Source organism: Acinonyx jubatus, chromosome B1 (assembly GCF_027475565.1).
Source record: "Acinonyx jubatus isolate Ajub_Pintada_27869175 chromosome B1, VMU_Ajub_asm_v1.0, whole genome shotgun sequence".
Taxonomy (NCBI): Eukaryota; Metazoa; Chordata; class Mammalia; order Carnivora; family Felidae; genus Acinonyx; species Acinonyx jubatus.
In genome coordinates, this window is record NC_069382.1 from 75,348,741 (window position 1) to 75,364,332 (window position 15,592).

Here is a 15,592-nt window from a genome sequence, read left to right on the forward strand (position 1 = left end):
TGATGCCCAATCTAAATTCATTCTACCTTATTATTCTCACTGATCCTATCTTGTTTTTTTCTTTTATAATACTTATCACTATTCATAATTACATATGTTTGTGTTTAATGTCTGTCTGCCCCACTAGACACTAAATACTATAAGGGCAGGCATCATGTCTAATTACCACCAATATACATGTAAGAAGGCCTAATGCTTAGCACTCAGTAAATATTGGTTGAATAAAAAATAATTGTGATAACTTTGGGGGCCAAAATTAAAACACAAGGAAGTTTTAATTAAAGAACCATAGTGACAGAGTATACATTTTTCTAACACTGACATTATAGATACAGAGTGATGACTTACCCTAGAATTAACAAATGGATCTGGGAAGATTCTGCCACTATAGTTAATTTATCCCACTTGTCCAGCTAAATCTTTACACTTTGTTCTCACATGAGTTGGAAATTAGGTAAATTATCAGGAGAATAGCCGCTTTTTTGCACGGCTCCTGGAAGCACTTGGATTTCCCGTGCGCTGTGTTCCTCTTGTACCATTGATTGTTAATCGTAGTAACTCCTCCTCACTTCTACAACCCACTGGATTGATGGCCATCACATCTTAAATAGGCCTGCCCTAAATAATCTATTTACATTACTCCTGTAGTTTACATGTTCTCAACATTTAGGTGTAGGCTGAGGCAGAAATAACTGTACATCCTGTTACCAAAAACATAACCAACACAGTATGTTCAGTTGTTTTCAGTGGTTACAACTCACTGACATTGCCTTCGGTTTTCCAGTTAGTACTAAGAGTGCATTCAGCTGACTTTGTCTTACCCTTTGTAAGGCCTGCCTTTACTCTGACACCACCCAGTTTACCACTAACCCTCTCCACTTTGTTCTTCATGTAAATTGGAAATGATGTGGAAATGATTATATCTTTTCATATTTAATTTGCTCTTTTCATTTCCATTTTTTTTTATTCTAAGAAGGCTTGAATTCTTGATCTTTGTCGATACAATTAATTTTTTAAATGAAATGTTTTGATATCCATTTAAAAAGTTGAAGAAATTCAGAAGTACACACTTTTAACTTTAGCAGTTAAAACACCAGCTTTAACTAAAGACTATTCACAGGAGAAAAAATGCATTTTATTAATTGTGCAATTTGAGCCTGAGATGAATCTGAATTTAAAGTTACTAGTAGTAGGCTCTCTGCAAGAGTGAAAACACTGTATTTGATCTTATACCTGAGTTAAATAAATTATGTTTCAGCATTTTATTTTTAAATTTGCAGCCTTTTTAACAGGTATTAGACTTACTGGGGCGCCTGGGTGGCTCAGTTGGTTAAGCCTCTGACTCTGGCTCAGGTCTTGATCTCCTGGTTTGTGAGTTCAAGCCCTGCATTGGACTCTGTGCTGACAGCTCAGAGCCTGGAGCCTGCTTCAGATTCTGTGTCTTTCTCTCTCTGCCCCTCCAACCGCCCCCCCCCCCCACCTCTCAAAAGCAAAATAAACATTAAAAACCTTAAAAAAGTAAGAGACCTATTAAAATGAAGAATTAAAAAAAGTTAACATAAGTACTTTTTTAGTTATATTTATGATTATCTTGAAAAGTTAAATATACTTAGATGCCAATACTTGAGACCTCAAACTTTTGAATAGGTTATGATGTGTTACAAATTAAACACAAACTTTTTAAGGCATATTAATCTTTTTTCAGCTTAGTGGTCTTTCTTCTTGAATATTTGAATTATATTTATATGACCCCACTGAAACATTTATTCAAAAATAAAAAAACTTACGCTGAATATTAGAGACAGGTAATCTCTGACATTCAACTGTACATTCTGTAAACCTTTTGAAAGGAAAATTTTAGCTAGAAACCATAGGGATGGAGTGGAAGGGCTTCTATAGCTATTTAATTCTTTAGACAGTATGTATGAATTATAAACACCATCCTAATTTTTAAACAAAGGTTTTAAAAGTGGGGACTTTACTTTTTTTTTCTGGCACTGTTAGTGAACAAGTCATCCTGTGTCTGAAACCCTAGATCTGTAGTAAGTTTAGTTAGAGTTCCTCCTTTTCACCCCCAGTCATTAATGTTAGATAAACTGCCATTATCTGAATTTCATCATGAGCCCCCAAGGAATTTTCATCATTCAGACAATTAAAACAGAGATGGAATGACCTGGCTCAAACTGCAATCATAATATATTAGTCTTTTTACCAAAATTTAGTTCATGTAATTCTAATTTGGAAAAAAAAAAAAACACAGAAACTCTCCAGAGTGATTTATGTGGTCCTTGTATAGATCACTTTTAAAAAAATACATTAACTCTTTACTAATTCAGAGACAAGTTTGTATTAGTAAAGTCTAAGTTATAAAGTACTTAAAGAAAGGAACCTAAGTTTTATTTTGTTTTGAATCCTACAGAATCACTTAAGAAATTGCTGAAATTGTTGAATTCTCCTGGGTCCGGTTTAATCAGTAGACATGATTTATTATTTATGGTAGCCATGGACATAATGCTGTATGGCATCATGGCCCTCAAATACTGTTTGTTGAAATGGTTTTAATATATGTCTTTCAAAACTGTTACTATCACTGCTCAGTTGATTTTTTGTTGTTAATATTCAGAGAAAACTTTTAGGTTAGACCAGATCAAATGTTATTATAAATCCTGAATCATCAGAATCTGAGTTAATATGACTTCATTATCTTGTAAGTTAAATGGTCACTGGAATATTTTCTTACCTTTTTTCATTTCAGCTTTAAAGAAAATTGTTTTGTATTTCAGGAAAATTGATCCAAGTGGTATTTGGCCATTGGGATGTGGTTACTTGCCTCACTCGTTCTGAGTCCTATATCGGGGGAAATTGCTACATTCTCTCAGGGTCACGTGACGCAACCCTTCTGCTCTGGTACTGGAATGGAAAAAGCAGTGGGATTGGAGATAACCCGGGCAGTGAGTACAACTCATTTTATAAGTAAACTATTACAAGTGATGTATAATAACATTCTGCAGTGATGTTGGAAGTTACATTTTTCATCGTGGTGAAAGTGAAACTGAATTATTGAGTCGTTTTAATTTCTTAGTTATAATTTAAGGAAGGTCTAGATAGGCTTTCAATTATTAACAGTTTGCGAACATTGATAATTCAAATCCAACTATGGATTTTTCATGTTACAGGTTATGATCTGAACATGGTAGTTCTTCTTTGGAAATGGCTGTCACCAAATAAAAGAGTGGTGTTTCATTCACGAACAAGACAAAACATAAAAGAGCAATCACATATTATCTTGTTTATTGAATTCATATTTTAGGAGGGCAAAAGAAAAATTATAATTTCATGGAAACAAACCAGTCTTTATAAAGAATATGCTTTCATTTACATATTAAAAGATAAAACAGGTCATAAAAGGCCAATATGGAATATTCAAATTGGCTCTTGGTTTTTCATATGGGAAATGAAAATGTTCACCAACAGCCTTAAACATCTTTATGAAACTATGCTGAAGGCAGTAAAACAAAAAATGTGTAACCATTTAAAATTGTAATTCACAGAAGGCAAAAAAGGAAGCAGCTACCATTAAAACCAATCGCACACAGCTGCAGAAAAGAAATGGCTTTAGAAAAACACATTAAGAAGTAGGAAAAAACAATTAAAGGGACCACCTGAAAAATGAGAATTTAATTAAAATGATTATGACAACACTGAAGAGTTCCTGCAAGAATAGCTTTAGATTTTTACTTCATAAAGTAGAGCATTTTAACTGCTCTTAAATATTTACAGTTTCTTAATTTAAAGCAAGCTGCACTACATTTGGTTAAAAGGAAGGACTATTTTGTCCTTGATTGCTTTACCTGAATGCTATGGCACTTACTCTGTCCCTTAGCTCCAAATTATGAGACAGTCTGAACATGCTTAATTCCGTCACATTTTGGATTGACTTCTTAAAGCTGTGCTTATTAAATGTTTAATATTTGATTGAAAGTGAAATATGTAAAAACAGTCAAAAGCCAGTGTATAATTTTAAAAGAAGTATATGGGAGATATTTTATCAAAGCTGTTTATGCTTTTCTGTTTTGTGTGATAGGTAAACACGATTTTTATTAAATCCTGTAATGTATATTTCTTATGTTAATTAAATCAGGGATAATTCCCTATACAAATAGAATATTAAAAATAACTTTAAGTTTGTGATGCTTTAGAGAATATGGTCTTTGTGATCGGGTCAAACTTTAGTGTTTATATGGGAGGGTAATGTGTTCATGTGTGTATTTCACATATTTACGGAGACATCTGCATTTTATACATAATTACAATAAAATGTTTAAACATGTAAACTTAAGGGATTTTGTTTTTCACTTTCGTTTGAAAAGTACTTCATGTTCTTATTGGACCCTCACATTCTGCTCCTTCTTCATTTCTGGCCTTTTAGGAGTGTCTCCTTTCAATTTCTTTTTTTCCTGTGTTTATAAACTCAGTTACCGTGATTCAGTAAATTATCTTAGACAAACCTACATTTAACGTAAATAATAAATATATAATTTGTTATTTATCTGAAAATATACAGGAAGAACTTTCTCTTGCCTTAAAGTAATGTGTTTCATTCACATGTAGCAATCCAAACACAAGAAAAAATTTTATTTTTACTTCCATGGTCTAATTTGTGTTCTATATGTTATACATGGTCATTACCAGTGTGTACTCCAAGAAGTAGCTAGAGGCTTATTATCTATACCTATATGTAATTGCTGTTACATTTCAGAAATTAAAGTATATTTTCATACTAGAATTATTCAACATTTCCAGAAGGAAGAAATGTATAAATACCTTATAAATCATCCTAGAGATGGTTTTTACATGCATGTCTTCTAGAAAAAATGAATCCAGTAGCATTGACCAAATCCTGGAGTTTGGAGTAAAACAAATCTAAGTTCTAAGCTTTTCTGTGGTCCTTCTGTCTTGTCTGTAAAATGAAAGCAACAATAGTCACTGACTTAAAGTATTATCAGAAGCACAGAATGCTTAGAGCAAATAAATCACCATACAAACACCATCTTGTTGGCATTAGAGTATATATTATAATGTTATATTTTTCATAAGGCACTTCATCTATACCCTCTCATTGTCTGCAGTATGGTGGACATTAACTCCTAGTAACGCTGGTAATGAAAAGAAAAAAAAATAAAAGAATAACATAACAGCACATCTCATAAAAATTTTAGAAAATTGTAATGTATCTTGACTAAATTAAATTACCTTTCTCAAAGTGAACCTCATCCTTTCTGGCTCTTTTATAATGTCTGATGTCCCAATCTAATTTTGCTTTAGCTTTGAAGGATGAATCTGGGAGAAAGACAAATAATGAGAATTTCCACACATTAGAATAGAAAAATGAACAAGCCAGTCTAAGCTTTTCAAAAGAAATGACAAACAAAAACAAAGACATTTTTACCGCGCGTGTAACTGTGTTTTACACATTCATGCAAGCTGGTTCGGATTTTATAAGCCTCTGGCTCCGTGATGGCTCCACGATGCAGCCGCTCAAGTCAGAGCTGTTCACATGAGGAATTTTAGGTTATGCTTATTCCTATATTGTATCTCTTGGATGCAATATACATGCCCTTTAAGAAATGGCCATGCTTTGTTTATACATAATTTCAATCTGGTCTATAAATGCATACAATGTCTCAACTTAAAATTTTGAATATAGACTTTTTCCTTTCATGAAAGGAAAATAGGTAAGTTAAAGAAAACTATGCTATGGCTTTTTCTGCATTTTTTAGGTCTCATTCAAGTATTTTGTTTTGTTTTCAAAAATCATGAGAATAAGCTCCCATTTTTACTTGCTAGGGTCATAAGCCTGCACCATTTTCTACAAATTAGTATTAGTGCTATATGTAAAGTTTATAGCTTTATTACTATCTTTTTAAAATCATGTTATCCAGTATTAAAATACACATTGCTTGGGCAAAATCCAGCTAATTCAAACTGGGTAAAACCCCTATATATTATAACTTGGGCTTTTAAAAGGATGCACATGTTTTATAAACTATGCCTAGATTATGTGGCAAAGGCCTCATTTTCCTGAATAACAGATAGTTTCTCATCTTTGACTCTTTTGTTTTGTGATGGTTACCTCCTGTAGAATGCAGTTTTCTTACCAAGAAGAAAAATTAAGATTCAATTCCATTTAGTTGTAGATTTTTAAATAAAATGAACAAGAACATTTTAAAGAAAGGTATTTTCTACATGGAAGCATATCTTCCTTTGCCCTAGTACTCTGTGTTTTAGAACTGAATTTGTGAACCAGGATGCTTTTCCTGAAACACTCAATTTTCCTTCAGAATAATACTATACAAACTATCCACTTTCAAATTTTGGAGAAAATCACCCCCCCTCCCTCGTGCACTCAGTTGACATTTAAATACTTTAAACTTTGAAATGATCTTATAAGCAAGATGAAAATTTACAAAATAGTTCTTATCCGCTATTTTTATATTGTATTACTAGATCATAAACTTTAAATGCTTATTAAGCATTTGAAAGTAAATACTTATTAAATATTTTCAGGTTTCTGAGTAATTTTTTAAAAGCCACAGTTGATTAGCTTTAGAAACAAATGTTTGCCGACTGTGAGGGTGTTGCATAGATTTGTGTATATAGTATTTCAGTAAAGTAGTTTTCCATCCTCACATTCTGGTTTTGATTTGATTGAAAGGTGGCATTTTTTTTCCTCTTTGCAATCAGACATGCTAATCTATGTCAGCTTTCTCCTTTATGGGAATGGCGTCTACTGAAAAACGCGCACGCTTACACACACACACACACACACACACACACACACAACTATTTAAGTTTTTCTTCATAACAACAAGATTCTGTTCTTTAAGAATATTTCAGCACCATTAATTAGAGAGAAGGTTTTATTAACCATAAGGCTAGCACTAACAGACCACAGAGCTGTTTTTTAAAGTACTGTATGCCATAGCTGCCCTGCTTTTTCTCTGTCTAAAACTTCATTTTGTTATACTCTCATCAATCACTTAAGTCATTACCGTAAATCCCACTGTTGTTAATTTTACTAGTATCACCCTAATGAGACATTCCTGCTATAATTAAAAATGAATTCTAACTTTAAGGCATTCTAAATTTTTTTTTAATGAATTTAGAATGATCTTGCCTTATGACTATAAATACCACTGATATACATAGACTACTCATCAGTCTATAAGAAAAGTAGTATCATTATATGTCCAGGTGTGAATTATTTACTGGTTGCTTCTGTGCACATGTGCTTATGCATATGTATATTTTTGTGCACATATTTAGGAATTATGTTCTTTCTATCATAAAGCCTAATATGTTTTACTGAAGCTACTGATAAATCCTTATTCTTTGTCTTGCCAAAATATAGGTGGATATAACACAAACAGCATTACTCTCTTTAAGTAGGTGTCCTAGAGCACCATCTGCTGGATGTATTTGGGGACTTAATTCGGTAAATTTGAAAATCAGTATGTGATAAGACAGGTGTACGTTGTTTTTAATTGCCTGTGATATATGATTTGTGGGTCACAAATGCCAAGGTATGTACGTTTGTGGTGAACCATGTAAGTTTGTAAAAGAAATCACTTTCTTCCTTCTTTTCCTCTACCCTAATGTGGATTTGGAAGTTTATAATAAATACTTTGTTTAAGGAAAAAGTAAGCTCAACGTATGCCTCATGAAACAAAGCTTCAGTTTGTCATAAGATAAACTCTTACATTCTTGATTGCATCTTGATTGCAGGTAAGCTGTAGTTGAAGAAAATTGTTTAGATATTTTGACCTTATGTTCACTAGATTCTGAATATGAAAGGAGCGCTCGGCCCAAGTAGCCTTCTTGCACCCGGCATATTTCTCTCGGTCTGATTCTTTGTCTAGAACGTGACTTCTTATATTTACCTCATCAAGAGCTTTCCTTGTGGCCTGACTTTTGGCATACACTGTTATACTAACACTGAGACTGCCCTGTATTTTTCTTTTTTTTCTTGAATAATTCATCAAGTTGGGTTTGCAGCAGTATGTTGGCAGTGTTCAAGTTCAGGTGACATTAAACTATGTTTATGAAATTCTCCAGAAGGTCCAGGATGTTTAGTGCTCCATGATGTAATGCAGGCCTGCAAGTTCCAGCAAAACAACTCTGTATTTACTGCTTGTAACTAATAGTAGATGTGGTAAAAGGAATTATATTCATATGGCAAATGAATACAACCTTAATGTGCACCATATGCAGAGTGGTGGGGTGATGTGCCAATATATCACATTTATTTACCTTGTTTAGTTGCAGAGAAAAATGACTATACCATTCAGCCGTAGGCTGTAGTCATATAAATATGAGAACAGAAGAACTGAAGATTTATGCCCTCAAATTGAAACTGAGTATCTTCATGTGTAGACTTTCATAGTACCACACCAAAGAAAGTTGCTTGTCTAATACTTTATGCTCAGATGGGAAATTTAATTTCAAACAATTGGTAGAACTAATGTAAGAAGAGACAAGTTCCCTCTGGTCAGCTAGGGTTCTCAAAGAAAATTTGGAATGTATCTTTCTTCATTTAATTGAAACTGAATATACCTTGAAATAGCAAGCTATTTCTCCCACCCTTTTTTAAACCTAAAAGCGGGATTCTTGTGCTTTTAGAGTATTGCACGTGTGTGTGTGTAATATTATTGGAGAACCATCATAAGGACACATTTAATCAAGGCGTCCTGGAACAATCCATTAGACTGACTTTATCACCTTCCAAAAAGTTCATTTCAGTAGAGAAACTGTATGACAGCTTTGTGCATGTGTCCCTTATATTGTACTTTAATATTCCTAACAGTTTATTTTTAAAAACCATGAAATTAAGTACTTAAATTCCTCTAATGATTCCTTTTACAAAGCAATAATTGCCCTAGTTTTTAAAGTAATTTTGCTCATAAATAGGCTCGGTCAGACTTCAGATTCTAGATTTGAATTATTTCTAGGTAGGTGGGAAAATCCTTAGAATTCTTTCTGCCTCCTATGGTGAAGTCTTTATGACTGCTGAACTTTTTAGCTTTTACTCTTGTAGCTTGTAATTTCCTACACCTGAGAGATTGCTATATTTCCCTGGAGTGAGTGGGATCAGGATGTGTCTTTCTTAATTGAGATAAAATGGACATGTAACATACCAGCTTCAGGCGTGTACAACATGACTTGATATATGTATATACTGTGAAATGATCACCACAATTTATTTAGGTAATGTCCATCACCACACAGTTATACATTTTTTTTTTCCTGTGATGAGGATCTACTCTCTTAGCAACTTTCAAACCTACAATATAGTGTTATTAACTGTAGTCACCATGAGTACACTACGTCCCAGGACTGACTGACTTTGTAACTGAAAATACCTTTTGACCACCTTTGCCATCTCCCCTGCCAGTCCCCCCAACTACCATACCAGTCTGTTCTTTGTATCTCTGAGGTCAGTTTGTTTGTTTGTTTTGGGTTTTTTTTTTAATTCCACATATAAGTGAAATTAGAAAGTATTTGTCTTTCTCTGGCTTGTTTCACTTAGCATAATATCCTCAAGGTCCATCCATGTTGTGACACATGGCAGGATTTCCTCTTTTTTATTAATGAATAATAATCCACTGGTGTGTGTATACACACACATACACACAACACACACCACATTTTCTTATCCACTCATCCATTGATAGATACAGGTTGTTTCCAAGTCTTGGCTATTATACATAATGCTGTCATGACCATGAGGGTGCAGATACCTTTTCAAGGTAGTGTTTTCATGTCCTTCAGATAAATACCCAGAAGTAGAATTGCTGTACCATATATTTTTTTTAATTTTTTGAGGAACCTCATATTGCCTTCCACAGTTACTACCGCAATCTACATCCCCACCAACAGTGCATGAGGGGTCCCTCTTCTCCACATCCTCTCCAATGCTTGTTATTTATTGTCTTTTTGATGACAGCCATTTGAACAATTGTGATATATTATTGTTGTTTTGATTTGTATTTCCCTGATGATGAGTGATGTTTAGCACCTTTTCACGTACCTGTTGCCCGTTTGTATGTCTTTTTTGGAAAAAAAAATACCTACTCATATCCTCTGCCTGCCTATCGATCTATCTATTTATTGAAAATCAGATTGTTTTACATTTGTTTGCTATTGGGTTGTATGAGCTCTTTATATATTTTGGATATTATCAGATATATGATTTGCAAGTATTTTCTCCCATTACATAGGTTGCCTTTTGCTTTTGATGTTAAAATCAGAATGTCTCCAATTAAGCTAAAGATGTAAAATGTTTTTATCTGTATTCTTTTTTGGAGGCAAAATTTTATAATGTTTATGTTATTAGATACTAGATATACAGCTACAGGAGCTATGAATGAATTTGAGCCAAAAGCAAGACCCTCTATGGGGGGAATCAACAAATGAAAAGTGTTAAGAAAGAAAAGTATGTAATACATAAGTAGAGTCTTGTATGTTCACATAATGAAATACTCTGCAGCCATTACTATATTACGAATTTGTGGTACTGACACGGATAAATAATGCTGTCTGTATCGTTAAGTGTAAAAGATCACCAAACTACGTGTATAATTTTTAGGTGTCTATGTCTATGTATATACTTTGTGTTCTGTGTATATTCATGCATAGAAAGAAGTCCAGAATGATAGCCAGCAAAATGATTTTTCTTATGTTAGCAATGGTTATTTATAGGTAGTGGAATTTAGAGGCAGTTTTTTCATTTCCTTCCTCATAATTTACTACATTGTCTGAATGTTTTATAATGAGCACGTATTACTTTGATAATAGTAGTGTTATTACTGTACTATTACCTAATGATTATAATGTACCTTCACTTTCTTCTCTAGGCTTCTAGGTGTTAGTAGTTTTATCAGAATTTATATGGATTGTTAGGGAAGACTGGAAAGTCTAAGAAAAGGAAGAATGGGAGAAGTCAAAGTTTAATTTTTAGAAGTTAAGAAATAAAAGAATGACAAAAATAATCAGAACCATCTCTAATTTTCATTTATGAAGCATAGGATCAGATATTATACTTTTGCTGAAAGAGCATCTACAACAGAGAGTGAACATCATTCTACTGTTGTTACTACTACCACTACTACTACTCGGTGATACTTGCTGGGTGCTCACTGCATGCTGAGCACCACCAAAAGCACTTTACATAGTAACTCATTGAACCTTACAGTGGTCCTATGTGGTAACTACTATCATTATCCTTGTTTTATAGGTGAAGCACAGAGAGATTATAAATATGTCTTTACTTTCTGCCCTGGGCCTTGAAGCTCCTAGATCTTACTGTAAACTATGAGAACATGCTCAAGGAAGATCACATGGCTGGTATTCTAGGCCAGAGGCACCATTCTTGATCACTAAACTGTACTGCATTTTTCATTTGAGTTAATTGGGCCATCACCTGTAGACAATTTGATGCAACCCTGTCACTAAAGCATGCTTTGTATTTGCAAAGGACAATACAGAGATAATTTTGCTAAACTGAATTCTTATGACAGTATATATCATGTTAGGATTTTGTATTTTTTAATATTATGACCCAACTTAGGGTTATACTTTATGCAATTGCAGGTACGTACTCACACACATTTTCTATTGTAGTTGTAAGAGAGAGATGCACACACAGAGACAAAGAGGAGGAAGAAGAAAGGTTATAAACCAAGAACCTATAGTTGATTTTTATACCAACATTATCTTGTTTTGCATTAGTAATTCTAATATTATTTACAAGAGGAAGCTATCAAAATTTACTATCTGATGGTTGTCCCACCCTAAATGCAGCTTTGGTTTATTTTCCATAATCTATATATCTAACCAAATTAACATTTTTTTTTTCACCGAAGAGACTATGATGAGTGGAGAGAAGGAGAAGGGTTGACAGAGATAGAAGGACCAGAACAAATTTCAAAGAATTCCTCTTTCATAATTAAAATGTAGTGACATTAGGAAGTTAATGGGAAAGGTTTAAGGAACATTTAGTAGCTAACCTCATTTCCGCTTCAGAAAGCCATTTCCTTTCTCGGTTTGCCATTATGGTGAGCCACATAAGAAAGTTCAGTGTACAGTTAACACGTGAATTTTTTTTTCTCAACAAATTGTTGTAGTAATCAAAATGTAATTAAAATGGGACAAAAGGCATGTGCAATATGGAACTTTCCTTCGTTAGGAAATGACTGGCATACATTGTATAATACTTAGATTATAAAAAATCTCTACATACTTAATAACTTTTATATTTAGGTTCTTAAATATGTGTTTTCTTTCAAAGTGAATAGTCTGTTGAAATGATTTTTTTTAACAAAGCCAGGTCTCATATTTTCTTTTACCTCTTGAAGAGGTCAGATGGTTATATTTTAATAATGTGGAAAATTATATCTGTTGTTTTTATTAAAGGACTTCATTAGTTGATGTGAAATACACATTTGGTATAAAAATTCCATTGTAACAGTTTGAACTTCAGTACAGCCTTTTGACCTTTCCAATTATAGGCATTCATAATTATACTTTGCAGGTTTATAGTAAGGTAACAGAACCTGATCCAGTGACCACTTAAAATCAAGTTATTTGACAATAGACTATATTTTATTCCCCTCCTTTTTCCACAGTGCATTGCATATATCCCATAAAGGCTATTAAGTAAATGAAGGAGTAAATGAATGAATGAGAAAGCAAATGGAAAATGTTAACTTTTTGGCCCAGGAGTCATCTCAACTAAGTATTAATTGAAAGAACTAATTTCATTTCTACGAAACTAGAAATAGGTACATGTAGAACCAAACTTCATTATGAAATGAAGTTAAGTAGTAACTTGTGAAAAAAAAAAAAAAACAGGGAATGAATGAAGGAGATTCTCTCTCTGCTAATAACATATTTAAACTGCTAATGAGAATTGTGCAGTACATTTTAAAGTAATTTAATTTTCATAAGACAGAGGAGATGATGCCAAAAATACCAAGAACTTTAGTGAAATTTTAAAATGTAACTCAAGTGTTTGTGAGAAATACACATCTAGTCTGTTTTTACCTGGATTATTAACCCCCCTTGCCTTAATGGAGACATATCTTTTGAAATATTTTTCTCATTGAATATTTATGAACAGGTACTAGAGAAATGACTGTTTTCTCTTCCGTGAGGTATAACTGTAAGTGGTTCAGGGTCCATTTGAGGAGAAATATACTCAGTTATGAGGGCACCAAAGAAACACATTCAACAAAAGCATTTGTTATTCTGCCTAATGGTGTAAAACACGTCACCCAGTATTTTAAAACACAGGTCCAGTATAAATGCTAAATGGGTATTGCGGAGATCTTGTGCTGCTTTAATGCAAGTTGGGTTGTTAGAATAGTGTCTGTAAATTAGTACTGATATTTCCAGTATTATGTACTGAGAAAAGCACATCTGTAAAAACCGGTGTGTCCCGGTATAAGATCTTGGCAGGATTTGGGCTGTCTTTAATCTCCTTTGACTTGTTCATCTTCCTTTAAGGCCATCCATAAAGATGCACTGAGTATCCTTTTCAGCCTTTGGTTAGGATTTGCATCAGTAGTCATAAACCTGCTCTCCGGACAAAGACGCCCTTTCCTTTGAAGTAATTGCTCAAGCTTTTCAAAGCAGTCCAAGAAGTCTATCCTCTTTCTCTTTTTATTTTTCTTTAAGAAGAGTTTGAAGTGTAGCCCCTGAAACTAGCAGCAAGATAAATTTTTCTCTCAGCTTTATGGAAAGCCATGACGATTTTTCAAGCAGTAAGACTTTAAAAGGTTCTTAAAGGAATCTGTTCTGCTTTATGATCTAGCTTTTGGTAGATCCTCCTATCTCGGAAAGCAAAAGTAAAGATTTTTTGTAGCCATTAACTACTGCAAATTTTTATCAGAGAATCAACCTGATATTTTTCAGAAAACTTTTTTTTTTCTACTCTTTATTTGGTTTAGAGACTTCAGTGAAAGATGGTGATTAGCTTTTGGGTCTTTGAAAAAGTAATATATGGCCAGTATTATTTTATTTGAGCTGATTTTCCCTCCTAAGTATTAACTCTCAGGGCTGGCAAGAAGTTGGGATATGAGTGCTACAATGGCACTGAGTTATATGGTTCCTAGATGTTGTTTCTAGACTTTCCAAACAAATATACACAGACAGGTAGCAGTTTTTCCTTTCCTTTCCTTTCTATAGGATGTTATTGCTTGGGCTCTGGGATCCAGAATGATGTATAACAGTGTAACTACAGAGAAATAAATAAATTCTGTGAGCCACATATTAAGCCTATGTTCTGCCTGCATTTTTTCCCTCTGCCCTTAGTAATTTTATTCCAAGCGGTCCCCCAAATATCGGTTGGATTTAAACAGTTTGGACCTGTTGGATTTAAATCCCATATGATATCATTCTATTTGCTGAAGTGAAATTTTAATATTTAAAACATTTGGTTTACTGGAACTTATAAAACCCAACAGGTATTTACTGTGAACAGATTTTTTTGATGAGAAAATTTAAAGAACATGAAATCTGCATAGCAGATAATGAAACGAGAATGCACAGTTCAGATTTTAAACAAGACTGGAAAACAGCCTTTTTAAAGAGGATTTGATAGCTCCTCATATTCTTGTATGTGGGTTTTTAGAGGATATTAATGTGCATTTCCTACAGGGGAGGGAAGTTAAATAGCACAGTCCTTTTACTGGAAATCCAATGAATATTTGTGAAACCAGTTACCTGAAAACAACCCAATGATCATAAGTTTACCCTTATGTTTTTAATTTGTTTTTCTTTTCCTTTCCTTTTCTTTCTTTTTCTTTTTTTCTCCCCCCTGTATTTCCTGAACTGTCTAACCTGCTTCCTGGGTTTGAGGACATCTTGCCAAACTTGAGGCCGAAGTCCTAGCATTGAACAGTTCTTTATTTAGAGATCAGGACCTGGGAAAAGAAAAATCTTTTTCAGCTTTGAAATCATTCAGTATGTGTGTGTCTTCTGACTTGTGGAGGGAGAAATGATTGGTATAGTGTGGATCAATGGAAACTCGTATTTTGTAAGTAAAGCATACTTAATGAAAAAAATCCTAAGTATGAGTTTACAAAAAAGAATGATTTTATCTTAACCAATTTTATGGGGTTACTTGTGAGGCTTCCTAAACTGTACAGTCCTAGAAGATTCTGAGTATTTCAACTCTTACGTTAAAGAAAGAAATACAGTTGACAGTTTTTTTCCTTCCTTCCTTCCTTCCTATGTCCCTGAGAAAAAATTCTTAGATCTAGAAAACAAAAAGCATTGCCATGCTCAAGTGACAATGTCTTCTGGATCCACCGTTATCCATCTGTCCTCTGTTTACTTTGGCTTACACTTTAGATTGCTTTCAGTGGCCATCAGTTGTCCTTCAAACTTTGATATCCCACTGAAGAATTCCAAGACAACTCAAGTTAAAACCCAAGTCTCCCCCTCCTCGTTCCCCTCCATAAAATGGTAACGTATAAAAACAAAAAAGGAGGGGTGCCTGGGTAGCTCAGTCAGTTGAACGGCCGACTTTGGC

The 15,592-nt window shown here is 33.7% G+C and overlaps 1 protein-coding gene across 9 annotated transcripts in view; it reads left to right on the forward strand.

The window, feature by feature from the left end:
* LRBA (LPS responsive beige-like anchor protein) overlaps nucleotides 1–15,592 on the forward strand; it is a 772,859-nt gene that overhangs the window by 740,014 nt on the left and 17,253 nt on the right. For all 9 annotated transcript variants that reach the window (XM_027067081.2, XM_027067078.2, XM_027067090.2 and 6 more), the window contains one exon: nucleotides 2,784–2,951. In XM_027067081.2, the coding sequence (XP_026922882.1) occupies nucleotides 2,784–2,951 (168 nt within the window). The remainder of the gene's footprint in view (nucleotides 1–2,783; nucleotides 2,952–15,592) is intronic.